General features: G+C 49.0%; 4 protein-coding genes across 5 annotated transcripts in view; 1 reads left to right on the forward strand and 3 right to left on the reverse strand.

Annotated features, from left to right (window-relative positions):
- Positions 1-20535, reverse strand: part of LOC135908629 (alpha-(1,6)-fucosyltransferase-like) — a 58073-nt gene extending 37538 nt beyond the window's left edge. Inside the window, exon 1 of the mRNA XM_065440473.1 lies at positions 20027-20535. Coding sequence (XP_065296545.1) covers positions 20027-20373 — 347 coding nt within the window. The 5' untranslated portion in view covers positions 20374-20535. The remainder of the gene's footprint in view (positions 1-20026) is intronic.
- Positions 298-1128, reverse strand: LOC135908653 (uncharacterized). Its single transcript, XM_065440501.1, has one exon. It carries the CDS (start codon positions 1126-1128, stop codon positions 298-300), a length of 831 nt encoding a protein of 276 aa, XP_065296573.1.
- LOC139059478 (trichohyalin-like) lies at positions 3050-11615 on the forward strand. The gene is made up of 4 exons (XM_070537903.1): positions 3050-3176; positions 3551-6712; positions 9939-10002; positions 11579-11615. The coding sequence occupies exons 1-4, from the start codon at positions 3050-3052 to the stop codon at positions 11613-11615; spliced, it is 3390 nt and encodes a 1129-aa protein (XP_070394004.1).
- A 2032-nt stretch (positions 20536-22567) lies between the features above and the next one.
- On the reverse strand, positions 22568-25759 carry LOC135908647 (uncharacterized). Of its 2 annotated transcripts, none has more exons than XM_065440498.1 (2): positions 25604-25759; positions 22568-23706 (listed from the first exon to the last, which is right to left on the reverse strand). In XM_065440498.1, exon 2 carries the CDS (start codon positions 23611-23613, stop codon positions 22909-22911), a length of 705 nt encoding a protein of 234 aa, XP_065296570.1. In that variant the 5' UTR covers positions 23614-23706; positions 25604-25759; the 3' UTR covers positions 22568-22908. The 2 variants fall into 2 exon arrangements, with proteins under 2 accessions (XP_065296570.1, XP_065296571.1); XM_065440499.1 differs by having other exon boundaries at positions 25510-25667.
- Between the last annotated feature and the right edge of the window lie 591 nt (positions 25760-26350).

Genomic DNA, 26350 nt, shown 5'->3' on the forward strand with positions numbered 1-26350 from the left:
CATGTGACGGCATCCTGATGGTCATGAAGGTCGAAGAAAGGCAAGAGCACAAGCGCTGGCTCGACACTTTGGCGATGACACATCGAATGAACGAATGAAACCCCGTTTATTCCACATTAAAATGCGCCGAAGACGCTGCGGTGGAAAGGGGAGGGATGTTATTGCAAAAGGGGAAGGGTAAGGCTGCCTCCGTTTTATTAACGCACGTCGTTTCCTATTCCCCATTAGAGGCCTTCGCGCCATCCCTTAATAAATACATTTTGTCATCATCATCATTAACGAACGTCCTGGAGGCAGCTAAGTGGGGGCCGCATGACGCTTGTGGCTGTCGCGGAGCCGATCACCGACGGGCGGTGCAGCAGCGTCCTGGAGGAACAACAGCAGTGCTCGCCAGAGCTCGATGGCATGGTCCGGAGACGTGGTATCCGGGCAAGCCCAAGTCGGGAGAAAAGAAGGCCAGGGTCCCCGTTGTATGGTGGCCAGAGCACGAAGCCTTGGTGGGATGTAGAGGGGGCACTCCCAACAATGGTGGTTGAGATCAGCCCGACATGTGCACGTGGAAGAGAACCCACTTACGGGCGGTGGTGTGCCACCCCTGTGGAAACGGTTCAACAAGTGAGGAGTAAGGAGGGTGCTTGTCTGAATTCTTCGAAGCAAGACTGACTCTTGCCGTGTGAATATCTTCGATGGAAGCGATGGTATAGAGAGTGGATTGCCCACTGCTGCGAGGTAGGCGGCACGTCGTTGTTTGGTCGCATGCTTGTCTGCCATCGGGTCTGCTACCTCAGGTGTGGTAGCTAGGAGAGGATAAGGAGTATCGGAGGCTCTGGCTTGCACGGTAGAGAGATGAGCGCGCGCCAGTCTATGAGCCTTCTCGTTTCCGGGGATGCCGCAGTGCGCAGGGGCCCAGTGGATGGTAACATCGCGATTGCATTCGCGGAGCAGGCGTGCCTGGTGCCGGATCTCCTGCAGTACGGGATCTGTGTAAATACCATTAGCACATGCCCGATGGGCAGCTTGGAAGTGTGTGTGCACATAATGGTGAACAGGGTCAGTTTGAGGCTCAGTTGTGAGGGCCCACTCCAAATAATCTAGGATGGCCATTAGCTCAGCGCGGGTGCTGGACATTGCTTCTGCTGATATATGATGGCGGTGGTTCTGATTTTCATTTGTCTGATCGTATCACGCAGTGGCATAACAGGTGTTACTAGCGTCGTCTGCAGGCAATGCAGCGTCCGTGTATACGATGCGTTCAGTCAAGGAGGGTGAACTCATAGCCTTAGCATGCCTCTGGAATATGCAAGGCGCCGCATTCGCTGAGTAGCGTCCATATTGAGAGGGAGTGGCCTGCCATCCGTGAGAGCCGTGATTTCCCACGGAGGCGTGTTGTTGGGCAAAATGGGCATTTTGTGGACGGCATAACCGAGGAGCATGATTGTGTGTCGTCCGGCATTTGTGGCGCGAAGCCTCGTCTCTTGTTTATAGATGTGCATGTCTACGAGCTCGGACAGGTTGTTGAGTTTGCTGCAACTTTTAAGCGCTTCGAGGCTTGTGTACCTTGGGAGTCCAGTTACAATGCGTTTGGCTTCGTTAAGTAGCCGGTCGAGCGCGTGCATTTGTATGCGGTTGACTGGATGATACGGCAGCCCGTACATGATACAGGAGTCAGGTAAAGCTTGAGCGAACTGCCGCATTTCACGTTCGTTTACTCCATGGGTGCGGGTAGAGATTCTGCGTAAAGCGTGCAGGATTCGTTTGCTGGTCTTCGTAACGGGTTGGAACCAAGAGTTCGCTGTGCAGTTCTCGTCTAGGTGCATACCGAATATTCGGATAGTAGATTTCTGTGTGATGGGTTGGTCACCGATGTACAGTTTAAAAGACTGCTTTTCTTCCTGATTTCCAAAGGTAGACCTGCCACAATGAATGACGACAAACTCTGTTTGGTCTGGGGCAGTGTGTAAACCCGTTTCCGTGGCATATGCGTGAATAATGTCGAGAGCTCGTTGTAAGACGTCCTGCTGCTCCCCGATGCACCCTTGATGCGTCCACATGGTGAGGTCATCGGCGTACACCGCATGTTTCAGGCCCGGTACGTCGGCAAGCTGGTGCATAGCTATAATAAACAGGGTTGGTGAAATAACCGAGCCCTGGGGGACGCCTACGTGGTTGGTTCGTATGGCACTGGCATAATGGAACACACCGGTCCTGAACACCGACGTGGCCCACTACCCACAGAGACGTGCCCTATGTCTAGTCGTACTAGATGGTACAGACATTCTGAGGGCTTCGGCCACGCTCAACAAGGTGGTCAATGGTACAGTGGAAGAGGCTGCTATCGCCCTAGCCATCGTACATGCTTCAACCATACCGGCACCTGATGGACCCATCACAGTGCTCATTTGATTCACAAACCCCCTGCAGGATTTTCGCACAAGGGAGGGTGACACCCTACAAACGACGCATCCTTACATCATACACCCCACAGCGTTACGCAGGGTGCCTATAGTCTGGACACCTGGACACGCCTCTCTCCATGGTAATGAACGCGTTAATGCGTAAGCCTGAGAGCTCGCTAACCGGGCGCCATTGGAAGAGCTGTCCAACCCAGACGACGCACCGACAGAACCACTGAACTGACTGGAACTCTACAACATTACACAGATAGCACGAGCGCCAGACACTTCCCCCACATGATTCCCTTCAAGGGACGATCCGCTGAAAGTGATAACGTGCGTTCGCACAACACGTACCGCCCGCTTCTCGGCCAATCCCCCGTTGTGGGTATGTGCGCATAGCATGGAAATCACAATCATCATATACACCTGCACGGGACGATCCTCTGAAAGAGATAATGCGCGTTGGCACATGTACCGCCCGCTTCTCGACCAATCTCCCGTTGTGGATATGTGCCGTAGTATGTACATATCCACAACGCCAATATGTGCCACAGCCATATGTGCCCATTATGTGCCAACGCAATATGTGCCATAGCCAGCGAGCCATTTCGGCTCGTCGCGCCGTATGCCTTATGCAGGCAGCTGTATGCCATATGCCGTGGCCGACGAACGAACTCGAGCCGCCGTTGCCTAGCACCGCCGCAGCCGCGCTCCAACAGATGACGCAGCCGTCGACGCCGCTGCTGTCACCGCGCGCTCCACCAGATGTGCTCCGCTGGGGTAGAGGGAGAAGAGCTGACGTCTCGCGGGGTATATATATATATATATATATATATATATATGCGCTTCGCCTCAGTGTATTTAGTCGTTATGGAGAGCGCGAAAGAGACGCAACAACGACAGAACGAAGCGAGGAAGAGACAATGCGCTCGAGAGACGCCAGACGAAGCGTCGTAACGAAGGTGCGGCTAGAAGTCGTGTCACGTCCCGGAGTGACTCTTCAACTGTGGAAGAGACCGCTTTGAGTTCTCGAGAGCATCGGAATGAGACGCTGCGTAGACGACGTGCCAAGAAAACGGAGGAAGAACGTGCAAGAAGACTCGAGACCCGGCGGCTCGCCGTTGTAGCTAAACGAGCTCGCTTGCACTCTGCAGCAATCGAAGAAGAACCCTCAAGCTCAGAGCGTCGAAATGAGACGCTGCGTGGACGAAGTGCCGAGGAAACGGAGGAAGAACGTGCAAGAAGACTCGAGACACGGCGGCTCGCCGATGTAGCTAAACGAGCTCGCTTGCACTCTGCAGCAACCGAAGAAGAACCCTCAAGCTCAGAGCGTCGAAATGAGACGCTGCGTGGACGAAGTGCCGAGGAAACGGAGGATGAACGTGCAAGAAGACTCGAGACACGGCGGCTCGCCGATGTAGCTAAACGAGCTCGCTTGCACTCTGCAGCAACCGAAGAAGAACCCTCAAGCTCAGAGCGTCGAAATGAGACGCTGCGTGGACGAAGCGCCGAGGAAACGGAGGAAGAACGTGCAAGAAGACTCGAGACCCGGCGGCTCGCCGATGTAGCTAAACGAGCTCGCTTGCACTCTGCAGCAACCGAAGAAGAACCCTCAAGCTCAGAGCGTCGAAATGAGACGCTGCGTGGACGAAGTGCCGAGGAAACGGAGGATGAACGTGCAAGAAGACTCGAGACACGGCGGCTCGCCGATGCAGCTAAACGAGCTCGCTTGCACTCTGCAGCAACCGAAGAAGAACCCTCAAGCTCAGAGCGTCGAAATGAGACGCTGCGTGGACGAAGCGCCGAGGAAATGGAGGAAGAACGTGCAAGAAGACTCGAGACACGGCGGCTCGCCGATGTAGCTAAACGAGCTCGCTTGCACTCTGCAGCAACCGAAGAAGAACTCTCAAGCTCAGAGCGTCGAAATGAGACGCTGCGTGGACGAAGCGCCGAGGAAACGGAGGAAGAACGTGCAAGAAGACTCGAGACCCGGCGGCTCGCCGATGTAGCTAAACGAGCTCGCTTGCACTCTGCAGCAACCGAAGAAGAACCCTCAAGCTCAGAGCGTCGAAATGAGACGCTGCGTGGACGAAGTGCCGAGGAAACGGAGGAAGAACGTGCAAGAAGACTCGAGACACGGCGGCTCGCCGATGTAGCTAAACGAGCTCGCTTGCACTCTGCAGCAACCGAAGAAGAACCCTCAAGCTCAGAGCGTCGAAATGAGACGCTGCGTGGACGAAGCGCCGAGGAAACGGAGGAAGAACGTGCAAGAAGACTCGAGACCCGGCGGCTCGCCGATGTAGCTAAACGAGCTCGCTTGCACTCTGCAGCAACCGAAGAAGAACCCTCAAGCTCAGAGCGTCGAAATGAGACGCTGCGTGGACGAAGTGCCGAGGAAACGGAGGATGAACGTGCAAGAAGACTCGAGACACGGCGGCTCGCCGATGCAGCTAAACGAGCTCGCTTGCACTCTGCAGCAACCGAAGAAGAACCCTCAAGCTCAGAGCGTCGAAATGAGACGCTGCGTGGACGAAGCGCCGAGGAAATGGAGGAAGAACGTGCAAGAAGACTCGAGACACGGCGGCTCGCCGATGTAGCTAAACGAGCTCGCTTGCACTCTGCAGCAACCGAAGAAGAACTCTCAAGCTCAGAGCGTCGAAATGAGACGCTGCGTGGACGAAGCGCCGAGGAAACGGAGGAAGAACGTGCAAGAAGACTCGAGACACGGCGGCTCGCCGATGTAGCTAAACGAGCTCGCTTGCACTCTGCAGCAACTGAAGAACTCTCCAGCTCAGAGCGTCGAAATGAGACGCTGCGTGGACGAAGTGCCGAGGAAACGGAGGAAGAACGTGCAAGAAGACTCGAGACACGGCGGCTCGCCGATGTAGCTAAACGAGCTCGCTTGCACTCTGCAGCAACCGAAGAAGAACTCTCAAGCTCAGAGCGTCGAAATGAGACGCTGCGTGGACGAAGCGCCGAGGAAACGGAGGAAGAACGTGCAAGAAGACTCGAGACACGGCGGCTCGCCGATGTAGCTAAACGAGCTCGCTTGCACTCTGCAGCAACCGAAGAAGAACCCTCAAGCTCAGAGCGTCGAAATGAGACGCTGCGTGGACGAAGTGCCGAGGAAACGGAGGAAGAACGTGCAAGAAGACTCGAGACACAGCGGCTCGCGGATGTAGCTAAACGAGCTCGCTTGCACTCTGCAGCAACCGAAGAAGAACTCTCAAGCTCAGAGCGTCGAAATGAGACGCTGCGTGGACGAAGTGCCGAGGAAACGGAGGAAGAACGTGCAAGAAGACTCGAGACACGGCGGCTCGCGGATGTAGCTAAACGAGCTCGCTTGCACTCTGCAGCAACCGAAGAAGAACTCTCAAGCTCAGAGCGTCGAAATGAGACGCTGCGTGGACGAAGTGCCGAGGAAACGGAGGAAGAACGTGCAAGAAGACTCGAGACACGGCGGCTCGCGGATGTAGCTAAACGAGCTCGCTTGCACTCTGCAGCAACCGAAGAAGAACTCTCAAGCTCAGAGCGTCGAAATGAGACGCTGCGTGGACGAAGTGCCGAGGAAACGGAGGAAGAACGTGCAAGAAGACTCGAGACACGGCGGTTCGCCGATGTAGCTAAACGAGCCCGCTTGCACTCTGCAGCAACCGAAGAAGAACTCTCAAGCTCAGAGCGTCGAAATGAGACGCTGCGTGGACGAAGTGCCGAGGAAACGGAGGAAGAACGTGCAAGAAGACTCGAGACACGGCGGCTCGCGGATGTAGCTAAACGAGCTCGCTTGCACTCTGCAGCAACCGAAGAAGAACCCTCAAGCTCAGAGCGTCGAAATGAGACGCTGCGTGGACGAAGTGCCGAGGAAACGGAGGAAGAACGTGCAAGAAGACTCGAGACACGGCGGCTCGCCGATGTAGCTAAACGAGCTCGCTTGCACTCTGCAGCAACCGAAGAAGAATTCTCAAGCTCAGAGCGTCGAAATGAGACGCTGCGTGGACGAAGTGCCGAGGAAACGGAGGAAGAACGTGCAAGAAGACTCGAGACACGGCGGCTCGCGGATGTAGCTAAACGAGCTCGCTTGCACTCTGCAGCAACCGAAGAAGAACTCTCAAGCTCAGAGCGTCGAAATGAGACGCTGCGTGGACGAAGTGCCGAGGAAACGGAGGAAGAACGTGCAAGACTGGAGACACGGCGGCTCGCGGATGTAGCTAAACGAGCTCGCTTGCACTCTGCAGCAACCGAAGAAGAACTCTCAAGCTCAGAGCGTCGAAATGAGACGCTGCGTGGACGAAGCGCCGAGGAAACGGAGGAAGAACGTAACCACAAGCTAACACCACAAGCATAGCCACGCAGCTCTTGCTTTCGCAATTCAACTAGGGTTTACCAGAGCTAAACCACAGGCAACTTTTTTTTATGCATAGCTTCCATTTGATATTACAAGCCTTATTGCAGGTTACCTTGTACATTGCTGCCAATTCCTGCCATAATTGGTGGTTTCTTCGAATTCACTTTCTGGACTTTGTTTATGGGGCTTCATGCGTGAGGTTTATTTTTCAATTGCTTTTCTGAGCGCTTGCTTTTTTATAGTTTGTTTGATCACTATGTTGCGAAGAACATCTTTATAGGGATTTGATATTGTTAGAAAGGGGCAGTGAAGGAAAAACAGGCGGGAAGCGAGAGTGGAAAAAGTGGAGGACGACGTTGCTTCTACGATTTCCACTGCTATTTGTGCCTTGGCGATCATTAAAGCAGTCCCTTAACCCTCCCCGGAGACAGTAACACATTCGTGGATGGTGCGGGGTAAGACGAAGACGAACCCAACGACGGAAGCTCTACTCCCTGGACTTCGCCGCAGCCGCCGCCTTGCGGACTTCCGCCTTCGCCGATTGAAATGATGTCCCAAGTCCAGACTACTGATGAGTGGCTCAGGAACTACAAGCGGGTTCATGAGCAGAAGCAACGGCTGGGACACGGAAGCGCAGCTCAGTCATGTTGTTATTTCGCTAACACCACTCTCATGTGGTATGAAAACCACGAGGATGTGTTCACAACTTGGGGTCGTTTTGCAAGGAAGTGCAGAGGTGCTTGGGCGATTCTAACGCGAAGAAAAAGCGAGCGGAGCAGACATTGACTCAGAGGGCACAGCTTCCAGGGGAGACATGTACCACATATATAGAAGAAATTTTGAAGTTGTGCAAGGTAGTGAATCCCAAGATGCCTGACGAGGACAAAGTTGGACATGTTCTTAAGGGCGGGAAGACGTGACGGGCCGAAGACGTGTACAATTTCCTGATTGGCAAAGAGAACCTGAACTCCGTGTCCGAAGTAATGCAGCACTGTCGCATATTTGAAACGCTGAATATGCGACGGATAGTTCTGAAATTTGACCTTCTGTCGAACGTCCCAACAGTGGCCACTGTTGATACAATGCCGCCTACTGACCTCTCGTCGACAATACGGCAGATTGTAAGAGAAGAATTGCTTCGATGTCAGCGAATATCTCATAGTCCCAGTGGCTTTCAGGACGGCTGTGCAACAGAAACGCTGAACTATGACAGAAACCTTAGTATTACTAGCGCAAAACAAACATTAAAATGGGACACCTTAGAAATAGAAGGCAGGCATTACGCTTGAAACTTTTTCACAATATATTTTATGGCCAAATTGGAATAGACCGTATTAAGTATATTCTTCAGCCGCATTATATATCCAGACGAACAGATCACGAGCTCAAGGTTAGGGAATACACTTGTAGAACTAAACTTTTCAAAAGCACCTTTTTCCCCAAAACCATTTTAGAATGGAATCGACTGCCTGCTGCCGTAGTTAGTATACTTAATAATAAACATTTTGCAAATGCTCTTTGAAATTTTCTTCTTTATTTCACATTATACAGTAATTGCACAGTTTGCTATCATTATATAGTGCTTTATTACTTAATTGTATGATGCCGTTTCCTGCGTGCTGTACATTGATATCCTGATGTACCATTTTTGTCATGTCATTCTTGCGTTTTTTTTCTTCTCTTTTTCTCTTTCGTTGTATTGTATAGTATAATGCTGTTTATTCGATGCTATAAGCTGTTTACATTGATGTATGTAACCCTCCCACTGTAATGCCTAAATGGCGCTGTGGATATGAGAGTAAATAAATAAATAAAAAGAGAAGGCATGCGAACGCCGGTCGCTCTGGCTCCGTGCCAGCCATCAGTTAATGCAGCAGATGTCGTCGATGAATACCAAGGAACACTGCGATCTATAGTTACTCATATCGACCACCCTCCAATTACGAACACCGTTTTCGCTCGTGCCGTTTGTCTCAACGAACTTCGGCTGCCGTCCCCGTGAAGAGCGACACTACCAGTCAATTCCTTCTGAAAGGCCTCGTTACTCCGAGCTGCCACATGTCTCGACCTCTTCCGGTGTACCACAGCAGCGGCGTCCCGGGTCACATCTCGCGCTTTTGCAACTACCGCCCTTCGTACCAGCGAGAGCCCTTGCACATGTCTTCCCAGCCTTTCGACCGCCCGTACTCAACGCCATGGCCACCATGCACACCTCTCGGTTTACGCTACCCCTCGCCAGCCTCTAGTCGAAGCTTAATGCCGCCAAGAGCTCTCCGGGCTCCACGATCCCCATCGCCGCGGCGACGCGCGCAGTCATCACTGCCGGAAAACTAGTCGGTGCGGCCAGTGGGGTTGTGGCCGCAAGATACCACGCACTATCGACAGAGATACCCCCGTCAGTGTTTATGCTCAAGAACAAAGTTCATGTAGTTGTTGATAACGTACCTACCATGGCACTCGTGGATACAGGCGCGACAATATTTGCGATGAGTGTCAAATTTAAGAGGCTTCTTGGACTGAAAGTGATGTTTTCTTTAAGCCGTGGTGTGACATTCCGCGGTGTGAGCGGTGATGCGTTGTGTCGCGTGGGAGTATGTACTGTGGACGTGTCTTTGTGTAGCAGTGTTTCCCACAGAATTCGCGGTTATTCCACGATCTACACGTGGTGTTATCTTGGCAATCGATTTTTTACGGAAGTGCGGGGCAACTGTTGACTGTAGAAGTGCGCACCTTTCCGGCCGCAGTAGTTTCCCAGCTGCGCTGTTGAAGAATTCACCACGTGATGAATGCATCTTTGTTATCTCCGAGGGCGCGGTCGTTCCTGCATTTTCTGCTTTGTGCGTTCCAGTAACCTCTTCTAGTAACGACCTTGCCACGTTCGATGTCACGCTGGAACAGATTGAATTGACTTGTGTGCAAAAAAAAATTTAGTTCCCCATTGCGTTGTGTCTGTAGTCGAAGGACGCGAAAGTGAGTGGATCATTAATAGTGCAATAAAGCCTGCAGTGTTGCCTCGTGGCATGAAACTCGCTGTATTCAAACCCGAATCCTCTGAGACGCTGGTTGCGCTTGTTGCTGCTACAGACGACAATGAACAGCTAGACTCTCAAGGTTCAGAAGATTCACAACTTCTACAAGCAATAAGCAAGTCACTTAGTCAAAGCGGTCGTCATACACTATTGGGCGTTCTCTCCAAGCACTCGAAAGTGTTCGACTTTTCGAAAAGAAGCATAATGCCTCTAATTCCAGCGTCTCGAATACGTCATCAGATCAACACCGCTTTGGTCCATCCCATACGGCAGAAACCTTACAGGGTGGCACCGTCAGAGCGCAGCATCATCTACGAGAAAGTGCAAGAGATGCTAGGAAAGGGAGTAATTCAAGAATCGGCAAGTCCCTGGGCCGCTCCGGTCATTATTGTGAAGAAGGAAGATGGTACGGGGACATTCTGCGTTGATTACCGCCGACTGAATTCCGTTACCAAGAAAGATATCTACACACTGCCCCGTATTGATCACGCCATCTACTGTCTGCATTCCGCTTCCTACTTTTTTTACGTGGATCGGAGAGCAGGTTATTGGCAAATTCCGATGCACCCAGCTGACAAAGAAAAGACGGCATTCGTTACGCCTGACGGGCGGTACGAATTCAACGTCATGCCGTTCGCATTGTGCAATGCGCCGGCGACATTTGAAAGATTCATGGGTACTATTCTGCGTGGTTTGAAATGTCAGATTTGTATGTACCACCTTGATGATGTCGTAATTTTTGGAAGCACATATCAGGAGCACAACCCTCGCCTCGCTATTGTACTCGACTGTATCGCAAAGGCTGGTTTCGAGCTGGAAAAAAAAGTCATTTTGGCGAGCGACAGACTGTGGTGTTAGGACATCTCGTCGACAACGATGGCATTAGACTCGACCCACAGAAGACGGCAGCCGTTCGAACAACCTCAATCTGCCAAACGGCTTCGCAGGGCTCTGCTCATATTTCCGGTCGTTCATACCCGGTTTCGCGCATGTCGCTCACCCTTTGACGAATCGGCTTGAAACCACTCCGTGGACCCCTGAGTGTGAAGCCGCCTTTCGCCAGCTGAAGTTTTTGTTAACTTCACAGCCAATACTCCGGCACTTCGATTCTTCGTCACCAACAGATTCACACAGACGCAAGTGGCGTCGGCATCGGGGTCGTCCTCGTTCAGCGCTCGAGGAACAACGAACATGTAGCGTACGCAAGCCGTTCTTTAAGCAAGCCTGAACGGAACTACATTGTGATGGTACAAGAATGCCTAGCAGTAGTATTTACCGTGCAGCGGTTTCGCTCGTACGTCTATGGTCGCCCGTTCACCATCGTCACAGATCACCATTCTCTGTGCTATCTGGTCAATCTTCGTGACCCATCCGGTCGCCTCGCGCAATGGGCCCTTCGTCTACAGGAATATGTGTTCACTATTTCGTACAAGAGTCCATGGCCGTCGACACGCTCACGCGGATTGCCGTTATAGTATGCCACTATCTACGACGGATTGTGAAGCTGAGAACTTTGATCACCTTATCGGTACCCTTTCGCCTGATTTTCCCCATGCCTTGAAATTCGCCGCAGAGCAGCGCAAGGACACAAACTTGAATGCTTTTTTTCTCTGCCACACAAGGGCCTATAACCGCAGGTCGGTTTTGCGTTCGAGGTGGTTTTCTTTACAAGAGGGACTTCTGAACGACGGGCGCCCGCTTTCTGCTCGTGGTGCAGGAGTCTCTTTACACGTCTATTCGGCGCGTTACGCGCGATGACCCGACCTCAGGTCACTTAGGGACCGCGCGAACACTTAGTCGTACCAAAGAAAGATTTTACTGGCCGCAAATGTGCAAAACAATTGACACCTACGTGGCCAGTTGTACACAGTGCCGGAGCCACAAGCGACCTACCTCACCTCCAGCCGGTCACCTGCAGCTGGTAAAGCCCCTCAGATCCTCTTTTGAAAAAGTTGCCTGTGGTTTAGCTCTGGTTAACCCTAGTTGAATTGCGAAAGCAAGAGTTGCATGGCTACGCTTTTATTATTATTATTTCAAAATACTGCAGGCCAATGTGTTGGCCCAAGCAGGTGTGGGTTACATCCAACATGAATGTGCAAAGCAACAGACAACAAAAAAAAAAAGCAAGAAAGAAGAAAAGCAAAAAAGAAAAAAAAGAAAAATAAAGCTTAAGAGAGAAGGTAACACTCCAACTCAGCGAGAAAATTATTGGAACCAAAAATATCAGACGGCAAAGAATTCCATTCTTCCACAGTTCTTGGAAAATAACTGAATTTGAAAGCCTTTGATCGGGCAAAGATTGGGGTTAGTGCAAATTCATGGCCATGGCGTGTGCGTCGTGTTGTTAAGGGTTTTATACAGTCAGGTAGATCTATTTTTATGTTACCAAACATACATTTATAAAGAAATGAAAGGCGACTGAATTTTCTGCGGGCTTCTAGCGTAGAAATACAGTTTAATTGCATTAGGTTGGATGGGGAATCAAGTCTACGATATTTACCAAATATAAACCTAACAGCCTTTCTGTTAATACGTTCAAGTTGCATGATATCTTTCTTTAAATATGGATCCCAAATGATAGAAGCATACTCAAGCCTAGAACGAACACACGTATTATAAGCTAAAAGCTTTGTTTGCGAGGGTGCGAATTTCAGCTTTCTTTTAAGGAACCATAACTTACGTAGTGCAGATGTGCAGATATCAGAAATGTGGGTTGACCAAGTTAAGTTGCTTGTGAGGGTGACACCTAAGTACTTATATTTGCCTACAATCGAGATACTATTGTTTCTAAGGGTATAACAGAACTGGCTCGGATTTAGTTTCCTGGTGATACGAAGTAGTACTGTTTTCTGAGTATTTAGTTGCATGCCCCATTTTTGACACCACTCGTCAATAACATTCAGTGCATGTTGCAATTCAATGTGATCACTGGGGGATACAATTTGTTTAAAAATGATACAATCATCCGCGAACAAACGTACAGACACATTTTCGGGAATAACATCAACCAAGTCATTAACATAAATTAAAAACAAAAGTGGTCCCAATACACTTCCCTGTGGAACTCCAGACGTGACATGAAGAATAGCAGATGATGAATCATTTATTACTACATACTGTTGTCTGTTGTGAAGGTAAGCCGCAATCCATTGAACTATTTGTCTTGGTAACCCCAAGCACTGCAATTTGTAAAGCAGTTTCCCATGTGGCACTTTGTCAAAGGCTTTACAGAAATCTAAAAACAGAACAACTATTTGACCTGATGCATCAAGCACTTGTGAAAATTCATGCACAGTTGTAAATAGTTGTGTAACAGTGGATAACCCTTTTCTAAATCCATGTTGAAATTTTGATAGTACATTGTTATCACTAAGGAATTCATGAATGAAGTTTGCAATAACATGCTCGAGAAGTTTACAACAACTGCTTGTAATAGAGATAGGACGATAATTCTCAAACGACAAGTGGTCACCTTTTTTATGAATCGGCTTAACACGTGCTATACCCCAGTCAGTCGGTATTTCCCCTGAAGACAGTGAACAGTTAAAAAGAGCAGTTAGAAACCCGGATAAATACTCAGCGTATCGGTTAAGAAAGGCATTAGGGATACCGTCAGGCCCAGCAGATTTTTTAGGATCAAGTTTTAACAGCATATGTATTACTCCGTCCCTCGTTACTTCTATGTCAGTATCAGTTTCAACGACTGAATTCTGAAATTCGTAGTCATCGGTTTTAGTAAAAACACTCTGGAAATATGCATTAAAATGTTCAGCAATAGCACAGGAGTCAGTTATCACCAAACCATCGACATTCATTTTGCTAATCCCGGTTTTCGTCTCACTTAAGTACTTGTGGTGTTAGCTTGTGGTCACGTTCTTCCTCCGTTTCCTCGGCACGTCGTCTACGCAGCGTCTCATCCCGACGCTCTTGAGAACTCAAAGCGGTCTCTTCCGCAGTTGAAGAGTCACTGTGGGACGTAGCACGACTTCTTCTAGGATCCCCACCTCGTCCATATGTGGGAAGGAAGCCAAGTCTTACTAAACGATGGAAGAGCCAGCGCTTAAAAAGAAACCTCAGAGCTAGAATAGAACAACTGACAGAACAAGCAAATGAGTATGCTAGGCAACTACAAGCGAACAACTGGATACAATTTTGTGACTCGTTACGTGGAACGCTCTCAACAACCAAGACATGGGAAATTTTACGGAGCATGCTTGATCCATACAATACAAAAACAGTCACTACTGGAGCATTACGCACATTGGTAGGAGAATTTAAGGGGGATGACGCATCCTTGATCCACACCCTGGCAGACAGATACATCGGGACAGCAGGAGATAACATCGATAAGAGAGAGTACAAAGGCATGGACAGTCCCAAGCTTGATGCACCCATAACGAAACAAGAAGCATATGTCGCCGCTCTAGCATTAAAACGTAACTCAGCCCCAGGCGAGGACGGCATCACGAATGCTATGTTAAGAAATATGAGTGATCAGCAACTGGAACGCCTAACCCAGTACTTCAATGAGAAAATCTGGGAAACGGGAGAGCTTCCTAATCAATGGAAAGAAGCGACCATCATATTAATACCTAAACCGGGGAAAGCAAGAACATTGCAGAATCTCAGGCCAGTATCTCTAACCTCCTGCTTAGGCAAACTTTTCGAAAAGGTCCTTCATATCAGGCTTACCAGCTATATCGAAGGGCACGAACTTCTCTCGCACAACATGTACGGCTTCAGACAAAATCTTCTACACAAGACATATTCGTAAGGCTACGAGATGACGTGCTGCAAAATGTCCCTACAGGGGGAGAGAACATCAAAGCAGCGCTTGACTTAAAAAGCGCTTTTGATACGATCTCCCATACCCTCATACTTGAAGAGCTCGAAAGAATGGGCTGTGGAATTAGGATCCACAATTACATCCGCTCTTTCCTTACTGAACGTAAAGCCACAATAAGTATGGAAAATATTCGATCTTCCAAACTCCCAATGCCTAACAGAGGCACACCACAGGGTGCCATCCTCTCACCACTTCTATTTAATGTCGCAATGAACCGCTTGGCACGAACACTAGCGAAAATTAACGACCTCAACTTCGCGTTTTACGCAGACGACATCATGTTATGGGCCTGCAAAGGCTCATTAGGGCAAAACGAACAAACTATCCAGGAGGCTAGCGACTCGGTGAAGGACTTCGCAGAACAAAACGGCATGCAATGCGCTCCGGAAAAATCTGAGTTTATCCGGATCCACGGGCTTAACTACAGAAACAAACCGAGCATCCACCTAACTATGGGTGACCAGACGTTACAAGAAAGAAATATGATCAGAATACTAGGACTATGGTTACAAAGCAACAAAAGAGCCACTCACACCATTGCGACTCTAAAATAAAGCACGAGGAGCATCGCTAGACTAATAAGCAGAGTTACAAAGAAAGGTAAAGGGCTCCACGAAAACGAAACCATAACACTAGTCCAGGCTTTTATTCTTAGCAAAATAACATACGGACTACCATATCAAGAGCTAACCCCGTCGGAAATCAAAGAAATCGACCTACTAATACGTGGCGCGTATAAGGCTGCGCTTGGGCTTCCTAAGAATGCGGCAAACGAGAGGGTTTAAGCTCTAGGCATATACAACACATTTCAAGAGTTAAGAGCAGCCGTTCTCGTGACACAAAGAGAACGACTATGACTCACAAGCACAGGTAGAAACGTTCTGTCGCGTCTAGGCTACCCATTGGGACCGCAGTACTCCAAGGAACAAACGACCGCAATGTCGGATCCAATACGCGAGCGCATAGTGGTCTCCCCAATCCCACGCAACATGAACAAAACTTATCACACAGCGAGAAGACAAGCAAGAGCTAAACATCCTCAGAAAACCTTCGGCAGTAATCAAGACGTAATGTATACTGACGCAGCTAGATTTAGCAAAGGACATGTAATAGTGGCAGTTCAACCCACACGCCACGGAACGCTTCACACATCAGCCTCGATACGCACTAGGTGCACTGCAACAGCGGAAGCAGCGGCGATTGCTCTCGCTATCGCATACAAGGAAAACCAAGACAGCTCAGCTTTCATAATGTCTGACTCACAAGTGGCATGCAGAATGTATCTACAAGGCAACATACCACAAGTCGCCCTTAAGCTCATAGGCGACACATTGACAGAATATCATGAAATTTTATCATGAAATTTTATAGGAATGTTACAAAGGGGCACTGAAGGAAAAATACGCTGGAAGCGAGAGTGCAAAAAGAGGAGGACGACGTTGCTTCTGCAATTTCGACGGCTATTTGTGCGTTGAGGATCATTAAAGCTGCCCCTTAACCCTATCCGGAGACCGTAACAATATCAATGTTGTTCCCGCCTCCAGTATATCGATCAATATATATCAGATTATCAGGACACAACGTACTTGCAAGAGTGCACGAAATGCCAGATTGCCCTTCCGCAAAACATTTTTTTCTTTATTCTTGTACAAATGATACACTCAAACGTTTACCGTTAGAACACTGCTTTGCAAAAAGAATACTTTCGGTTCGTCAAATAACTCGCCTTTATAACGTGCCTGAAATTGAACACTGGTTTATTGTCTGTAAGACTACTGTTTTATTCTGTGGCGTCCTAAATAGAAATTTGCAGGAAGACTGATCTATATTCTCACAGTGTCCGGCATCTTGTTGTTCCGTGTGATGACGTACCATTCAATTTTTTTTTTTACTGATAGGCCTGCATGGCCTATGGAAAACTCGTATGCAAGATCGAAATACAGAATGAACAGTTTTCTCAGGAGCACATCTCTGTCAGATGATTATGCACTTGAAGGTCATTTACGATCAAAATAAATGTCAGCAAGATTGGAATATACTTATGGTGAAGTGTTTAACTTCTCTTTTCAGGTTTTGCTGTAATGGAACGTGTTGCTTTGCATGACATTTTACTTGTGCATACTGCTCGTTGACCTCTCACATCGTCAAGATAGAGCTAGTTAGGTCTGTTAGGCTACTTAGTGTGCATTTTTCAGGATCACTGCAGTAGGATGAGCATGTCAATGCGATATTACAAAAGTGAGGTGTAATAACGGGAATTATGAATCGAAACCGCTACTTATTTCCGCAGTCAGTAAAATTGTTGATCTGTAATGCCCTGTTTGCATCGTAGCTAAACTACTGTCATTCGGTCTGAGGGACTACTACAGGATAAAACCTTTCGCGGCTATTAGTAATGCAAAAGAAAAAAGCTTCTTGAGAACAATTGAGAATATTCCAATTCTGAATCCTAGCGCAGCTCTTTGAAAAAAATTAGAATAATTAAAGCACCAGAAACACACGAGTACAAATTGCTGCGTGGCTATCGCCTAGATTACAACTGCCGTAATTGTCTATTCGTGGGATTAGTAAAGCTCCATCCAAAAGAAGTGTTACATAAGGCAAGAACAAAAATATGGAATGTTCCGTATTGTCGCACTGGTTATGGTCGGCAATTGCTTCACAAGAAATTTTCGTGTATACTTAATGACTACAATAGAAAGCTGACTTGCACGCGTTCCTTCAAGCCTAAAACTGACCTCTAGAGCAATCCTTGACTAGTATTTAATTATATTCTTAAGTGGCACTATTACAATGGTTACGTTGTAACAAATAGTTGTGCTGGTGAATGATGCTGATGTGAAGTAATGCATGCTAATGCATGACGACTGTGTAGGGCAGTAACTAGTGATGTGTTTAATTCGATGTTTTCGTTAAAGTGCATAATAATGTTGTGTTTAATATGATGGTTTTGTCAAAGTGTACCACAACGTAAACAAAATGCTTGTGCTTCTGCTCCTGTCTTTGTCAGCATGGGGGCGAAGGACTCCCTCAAGCCACCCATGAATGTCTCTTCTCTTCGCCTACCATCACATGTTTTGTGATAAACCAATATAGAATCAATCAATTTATTAATCGTTGGTTAGTTGCTCATAATTTTGAAAATAGCTGCTGTACAGAAATAATTTTATTCAATGTAATGAAGACCATGTAAGGAATAAGTGTGACCTAATGGTTATAGTGCTTCTGCCTCTCTTGTTAAAGTGGAAGAATCTACTCTGCGAGAACCCGACCGGCGACCGACCGATCTGACACAGACAGCAGCGCATGCAACTGAAAAAAATTGCGCAATACGGCAGACTCAGGACGCGTAAAGCACCATCAGCAGGGTTCTCATGCGTTTGGCCATTTCAGTAGTCATGTGATGATGATCATCAGCACAATGCACAACGATCAAAGCCGTTTGCTTGTGTCCGGTCCGGCCAAGCTGCCTTTTTATTTGCACTTGATTGATATAGTGTAGTCAGCAAAAGGCGCATCAGTGCGCGCATAGTCCCGACGCAGAAAAACTCCGCATAGTTGGCGCAGTAACACGTCGGAGCCCTAGTGAGGCCAGAATTTTCCGTGATCGCTGAAGGTGCATTCCAGCTGGACGTATCGGAGCCCGTGGCGGGGCACGCAGCGGCAAGGTGTCTCGCGCCGGTGTTTTTTTCCCTCGCACGTTAGAACCCTCTGAAACTGTTTGTCTATATCCAAACCAATGTTTACAGCGCAGCTGCTGAAAATACATCGAGCGGAAACCAGCCTGGTCGATGGCTCAGGCGCCACCACGTGCACGCCTAAGCGATCAGCTGCGCATGCGCTCTCTGGCGCCCACCTTCCTCGGGCTCTTGTGCGTCAGACTGCGAACGCACACGCGCATGAGGCCAAACAACAAGTTGCAGCAAACCGCGAGCAATTTTTTGAACGACGACCAGAGCCAGACGTGAGGAAGTGAAACTTCTCATGAATCGAGTCAATGTTGCTTAAATAATGGCTTGCGCTTTGGAGTGGGTCATGCAGCCTTGTACGTAACAAATTAGATGTAATGATATCTTTTTGTAATTTACCATTACTTTGTTTACTCTATAACAGTCACTGTAACTTAATTACTTTTTCCCACTTGCCAATTACAGATAACTAATTATTGTATTGACGAAGCAAGCGATAACAAGCGACGCAGCTTTAAGAACCTGAATGCAGCGAAAGCTACAGCAGAACACTCGGGTTCGTGCCATGCAGAGCTTCGTTAACGCGAATGTTCAGAAAGGCAAACACGGGTGCTCAGTATTTGTTTCCTCATCTTAACGCTCCACCAGCTGATGGCTGATGAATTGAAAAATGTATTGACATATCTCAATGCGAAGACTATTTAGGACGTTAATGCCAGGAAATCACATGCGGACGATTTTTATTAAACCTTTCATTGGCCCAACCGGGAGTGCCTTCACTTAGTCTTAGCAATAATAAAGCACTGCGCCTCATAGAGGACCCAGATGCCGAGTGTATATAAGCATATATTGTGCGCAAGATCCCTATACGTTACGACGCCGCCCTACCCCCAGCGCGCACATCGAGCGAACTGCTTAACCTCCCCCTCCTTTACCTCATAGGGCAACCTTTTGATGTCGCTGCCGATGCCTCCGCAACAAAAACGAGGGACGACGACGAACGAATGTTTTTTTAAAGAAATTGTTAGCGCAGATAAGCAATGTATGAAGGGTTGCAGAGGACGCACTGAAAGGGCCTAGGCGAGCTCGTTTTGTTCACTGCATCTATGCAATGTTACAAAAATTTTAGAAGAAAATAACGTAAAGGTAACCGATTACTGTTGAGTAACTCCTTAATTATTTCCCGAGGCAGTATTTCGTAACTGTATTCAAATGACATATTTTAAGTCAAGTGATTGTAATTGTAAGCGGTTACCTTTTCCTGTAACGTGTACATGTCTGGTGTCATGTTACTCGAATCTGGTAAATTTTATGCTTCATTACCAAAGCGGCAATAAACTTTTCGGAGAAGGCGAGGTCTCGATGTTTCAATATCTCAATCTTTAAACGCTAGATATGTAAACATCTGCAGGCTCTATGATGACAATAGCATCAGCGAATGATTGCACCTACGAGACATCGCAGGCCTACAGGAGTTTGCTATTCTTTGACACTTTTTGCATTGCTACTTAAAGTATGCATACTAGATCTGCTAATGTCGTTCTCTCTGCTTTTTCCAGAATCGTTCAAAAGAACGCATGACTCTACAAACAGCCAGGACATGGTTTTCAACCCTCGGTGGCTCACTCGGGAGGAAAAAAGGGCCCTGTTCTGCAGGAAGAGCTTAGACATCTTCGTGACACGACGGTAATGTGAAACGCGTGAGTAGGGCGATGCCTCACCAGACTGATGGTTCCGGCTCGAGAGGAAGGATGGCGTACATCTCCAAGGAAACCCTGTCGGCCTTGTTCTGCGCTGACCTGAAGTGACCGTGGACCCAGAGCCAAACCGCTGTGCTGGCGCCCAATGCCAGCGGCAGCAAGAGCACCAGCGGTGGCCCGCGCTGCATGACGCGCCGCATGGTACAGCAGTCTGTCCGGCAAAGTGAGCCGCTCTTCTGTCGCACGCATCCTGGCTGACCGGAAGAACGACCCACTCTCGCTGTGGGCTCCAGAGAGGGCCTCAAAGCATTTGGGACGGGAGGAAATTTCGGGCGCCTTTCATAACATTTCCGCATAAAGGGTTTCATAGAAATTTTGCGTAAAGGGGAAACGTGCAGCAATTTTGATAGTTGGGTACAAATGCACTCAATCAGGAGGGTACTCTGTGTAAACCATGCGATCTTTATATTAAGGTTTAAACACCGGCATTCCAATAGATCGCAGCGGTGACGCTTCTTGCAACTTGAGCCGCCTCTGCCAATCCTGCTCAGAGTTGTACATTTGGCGTGCAGTGATGGTTGGCTTGCCTCGGGACGTCATCAGTGATACCTTAATCACGCCATTCCTCAAATCTTTTTCTTAATGGCTTACGTGCACATAGTAACTTGACTACTTGTAAAAATAAAAAAGACAAATTGAAAAATGACCGAGGACACCCAAGCACTTCTTATGAGTTGTGAATACGAAAGCATTAATGTCCATTTGAACGCCGCTGAGCGACCCTTCAACTTTTGCGCTGCGAGTAACGTTTTCGAGTTTTCCTGAGGAGTATGTTATCGAGGTTTGCGATTAAAGTGGTGCGGGTTATTATTATTTTTTAAAGCACCCAGTTTCGCCGTCGGCAGCAGTTATTAGACCCCAGCTGCGCCGTAGCCTTGGCAACGCATCGCGTCGCTCGCCGCGCCGAGCTCCGCCGCTACCGCCGGGTTGGCACATGCGCTCTCCGCAGCTGAGTCACCGCCTGACCACGTGACTCGTCGCGCGCCTGGCTAAGAGGCGCGCGACGAGCGTTGTTCCCTGAGCGTTGTTCGGGAGAGGGAGGCTTTGAGCCGTCGTCGCCAAGCGGCGTCTGACCCCCCCGCGGATATCGCCCGGCAAGCTGCTTCACTGGAGAGGGTCCGGAATGCAACAGGTGTCGCAGCGTCGATATCACTGTAGCGACCGCGTTCGCGTCCTGCCCCTTTGTGCTTCGACGTTGCGCCTGTTCGCGGCGTCTCTTTGCATGTCTATCACTTGCGCTTTCCCTGTGGCACAACAGGCGTCTCACCGCCGAACGATGCGTGTCTACCAAGCCTAATCCCAGTCATGTCTAGCCACCGACCTACGCACAGCCGTCATACCTGACTTAACAGTGATTGTATACCTAAGTATAATAATTACAGCTAAATCAACGGTTAACAAAGTGAAACCAAGACTTAGCCAGGCTAAGCCAAGCTTTCGCTTTGCATATCCAGGTTTAGCTGAGCTAAGCCGCAGCCAATTTTTAGTTTCTACGTTCACACCCTACTACGTGGTCGAGTACATTAAGCGCATCGACGCAGGGGCAGCGCGCATGCACACGCCTGGGCTCCGAGACAAGTAGCGTCGCATGCCGGTGTGTGCGAACGCCGAGAATTGTTCCCTCGCTTTCTGCACACCCAGTGGCACACACACAGCGACACAAGTTGGTGAGAAGTTTATTGAAGAGGGGCACATACCCAGTGCATTCGTGGCGCAGCTGGCTGAGTGTTGGCATAAAAGGTGTTCATTTAAAGCGACACATGCAGGCCTAGCCTTCTAATGCGTCGAGGTTGCTGTTCTTGAGACTCTTGTGACATAGGCTTAACTCCGCTCAGAATCGGAGAAATTTAGGGATCTTTTCCATCACTGTAGAACGGCACATACCCAATGTGACATACCTAGTTACCCAAGTTGGCGTCAAAGACGTTCATTGAAGAAAGGCGCACGCTTACTAGCACATGAACCTAAGTTGGCATCAAAGAGGTTCATTGGATATTAGCACAGCCAAGTGGCACATACGCAGTTTTACAACTCGGCGTCAAACAGCTTTTTCGAACTGCGGTACATCGCAGTCCCGCGTCTAGAGTAACCCGTATCGGCGTGAAAGAGGTTCGTCGAAGAGCAGCACGTATGTGCACACTACCGCACACTCAGCGACCCAAGGTAGCCCAATGGTTAGTTTCGAACCCCGTTACCACTGTCTACCAAGTGGCAGTGGTGACAGGCTAATGCATTACAGTCACAGCCTACACAATGACAGCCTAACGCATTAAAAGCTACAACTACCTTAAGCATCAGAGCTGTGCGTGGATGTCTCCTACGGGGGCTTTGATTAGTCCTGTCTTCATGAAAGGTTCCCAAGGACACGATTATCTGACTTAAAGAAAGCTGACCGAATATATATATAAGAGTTCGGCAACGTCGGTACTGCGCCAGAGACTTGTGGTCTTTCGTGGGAAAGGGGCCAAGAAAACTCAATAATTAAACCGCAACAAGGACATCTTGCAACTCCAGCTGTTTTATTGATAGCATGACCATGATTAGTACGTTTAGCTAGAAACATAGTCATACAAGCGGCAGACCTTTACTGAAAACGCATTTTACGCATCCACTTCGTACACTTAAAGGTTAAAATTGCTGATAAAACAAACAGCAGGGGGCTCAGGCTTTGTGAGTAACTGACGGCGCTCCAGGCTGAATTTAAAGAAACCTCGATCACATATGTCGGATGCGAAAACCCCAAACTGTCCTCTTGCGGCAAGCGATAACGATGTAACTAGTGAAGACGCTCGCCCCTGAGAACCGTTCAGATGGCTCGCGACATGCTACGCGTGAACGCCGTGTCAGGCTGGGTTCGACGGCTCTGGATGGTCGTCGTCCTTGAGCGGGATGGTGGCGAAGTCCATCGACTTGTTTCGCTTTTGCAGCGACGCCAGCGAAGGCGCCGGCGTTGGCGGGGGCGGAGGTGCGCGCTCCTCGAGGCTCAGCCTGCGCGGCGTGATCGCCGTCGAAGGGCCGCCGCGGCGCACCAAGCTGGTGGCCGACTCGTCCTGGTGGAGCGGCTGCACGCCGCCCGTGCCGGCTTGGCCCTCTTCTGAAACGCCGTCGAACGACAGCTTGACGCGTCCTTTGCCATAGAGCTCGACGCGCGCCTCCATGGTTAGGCTGGCCTTCTTCTTGAGGCCAGCACTCAGGGGTAGTATGGGCGCGGTCATCGTGGCGTTGATGGCTTTGCCCGACGTGCCGCCCGGAGGCATGAGCGAGCCGCGACGCAGCTTCAGGTCGCGCGAGATCTTGATGTACCGCTCCATCTCCTCCTTGGTGACGGACGCGTCGCTGGGCTCCGCCTCGCCCTCGTGCCCGCCACTGGCCGGTGCCGCCGCCGGTTGCTGCTGGTGCTCGTCGGCGACTGCGGAACCGCCGCCTACCGCCCCTTCTGCCGCCGAGGTCTGAACGCTGCTGGGTGAAGGCTGCGCTGGCAACGCTTCGTCGCTCACGGGAAGCGAGTCGGACTTGGTCACAGGCGCGTCGCTCGCGCTGCTCGTCATGGCTCGTTCAGGCTGGTAGTTTTCCCTCGAAGGAGCCAGTCCCGACTGCGGCTCTCCAAGGACAGGCCATAGAACAGTCTTCTACCTGAGTTTCTTGAAAATAAAACAACGCAGAAGCGTTGCGGGAGCATTGAAAACGCTTGCAGAGCTACCACCAATGTAAGCTGTAAGAAGCAGCCGCTACGTATAGTATGCAGAAAAGCTGCGTGCGTGCCAAGCTGAGCGTGATCGCTCAAGAGGTGGTCTCGCTTTCTAGTTAGTTTGCTTTGTGTTCTTTCTCGTTCGTTTGCTTTGTGTTCTACACGCGTTGAAGCGTGGAGAGGGTAAATATACTGACATCTTTGTCAGTAAGGCTTATTGAACAGTTCGACTCGTTTTCTTATGTGTGTGTGTGTCCGTGTGTCCGTGTGTGTGTCCGTGTGTGTGTCCGTGTGTCCGTGTGTGTGTGTGTGTGCGTGCGTGCGTGCGTGTGTGTGTGTGTGTGCGTGTGTGCGTGCGTGCGTGTGTGCGTGTGTGTGCGTGTGTGTGTGTGTGTGTGTGTGTGTGTGTGTGTGTGTGTGTGTGTGTGTGTGTGTGTGTGTGTGTGTGCGTGCGTGCGTGTGAACGGTTGGGTCGTCCACTCGCAAAGAAATATTGGGGCTGCGAGAGACACCGTATTGTAAGGCTCGAGCATAGTTTTGGTTTTGAGAATGCCTCGAAGTACACGAAGCAAACAAAGCGAAGAGCACGAGTGGTATTCTTTCTCTTCTTGCATTTGACCTCGTCGATGGGTGGCTGGCGCGCACCGACAGTGTGGAACTCTGCGTACCGCAAACTCAACCCTCTCGAAACTACAGCCGTCGACGCAAACTCTACAGTACGCATGGAAAAGCAGAGTAAATTGTTGACAATTAAGCCTTTACAATTTGAGCGTTGCAAGCATTATAGAAGTACAAATGATTTCACAGGACTTAAGCTATAGCATTAATGTTTTTTACGTGGAATTCAAAGAATATGTGCTGTGCCTGTGTACGCAGGAGGTGTTTAGTGTTTCGCATGTATATAGTTTGCATTCGCGTCATCTTTGGGAAGTAACTTGCCGAGAAGCCGCGTAAACAAGGAACGTGACAGCACCACAGCACGAAAGATGCGTCTTGCACTAAGCGACAAGTCGATAACAGTGATAATAAGGTAAAAATGGTCATTGTCAAAAAAAAGCAAAATGATGTGCACGTAATGATAGATGCACTCATGTCATCATAGCCGCCATGTTTGGGTGCTGGCACTACGAGAAGCTACATCCATGATGTCACATGAAAACTATCTATAATCCGCGTTCAGCTATCGAGTGGCGTGACATGTGTTTGCGGATACAATACGGTTCTATACATTCGATCCCATAGTGCATTGCAACGTTACACACAAGAAGTTGCTCCCAAGAGGACGCGTTGTCTCGGGACTCACAGAAAAAGTGGTATTGCGCGGGAAAGCGGCTGCGCCGAACTCAAGCGATTCGTCACTTGATCAGCAGGTACCATCTCTCAGTTAACAAGGAATGCGCTTCGCTATCTCTCTGTGGCGATTTATGATGCCAATCCCTCAAGCCTAGGTATAGACTACAAGCGTCATGACCCTCCACTAGCTGCTTACAATAATTTAGGAAAAACGGTGCCTTAACTCAACTCACAGAACGCAAGTAAATATCACGGATTTTATTGATCAGAGAAAGTTTTCCGAAGCTGGCACATGTATGGCGTGACCTTAAGATAGTGACATAGCTTTAATTAATTCCCCGCAGTAACATTATTAACCTCATAGAAGACGGATCTCGAATGCGAGCTGTGTTCGGCATTGTTGATTGCGTACGTTAGATATTGAACAAATACGGAAATAGAGAACCGTCCAGAAGCACGATACCTCTCTTAAACGCGCGAGTTTACGTGGCTGTTTGTCAGTCACCGGCGGGCTAGAAATGGGTCCGTGGACGCGCGACGAAGTCGCACTGACGCACCTCGAAGGAAGGCGTGCGCTGAACGTCGAGCGTCGTCGGATGCTCCGTCGTTGGCATCGCAAGCAGCGCTGGCCGCATGCCAGCGGCGACCGCCTTTTGTTTACTTCTTTCTCGTTGTCGCTTCGTTCTCCTCTCGCTTATAGTATAGCACTCGTGGCCTGTCCGCTACAGTGGGTATGGGCTATTCCTTTTTAAGTCGTCATCATCACTATTATAATTGTCGGCGAGTTCAGTGGCCTCTCATTCGCGAAATGCAAGGCCTGCGGGAAATGCATTCGCGAAATGAAAAGCCTGCCGGAATGTGAATAAGCAAGTATGTGAAGCAAGGTTTCATGACAGAGCAATCATGTTTAAAAGCGAAGATGTTGTGGCGCGTGAACTGATGGAGGCCAACCAGAATAAGAGAAGAGGGGGGGGAGGGTGGCGCCTGTGTCAGCACTTCGTCTCTGAATATATACACAAATGAAAGAATGTTCTAGATAGGTTTTTTTAATTTTCGTTAATCTTGTGATTCTTGCCCATGTCTATATATTCAGCCACTTTTGACCTCAATAACCAACTGCAAGTAGCACCTTGTCCTGTCACTGTTCTTTCTTAGTGCTCTGTCTCTGTTGGCGCATCATCTTCTGAAAAATAATTTTCGTTTCCCTGAAATTAAGGAGAAAAACGTGATATTCTTGCGAATAAAAGAAGCAATACGAGAAACGTATTTACAGCATGCACACAATTGACAAAGCAGGCCAGTCA

Source organism: Dermacentor albipictus, chromosome 4, assembly GCF_038994185.2.
Source record: "Dermacentor albipictus isolate Rhodes 1998 colony chromosome 4, USDA_Dalb.pri_finalv2, whole genome shotgun sequence".
Taxonomy (NCBI): Eukaryota; Metazoa; Arthropoda; class Arachnida; order Ixodida; family Ixodidae; genus Dermacentor; species Dermacentor albipictus.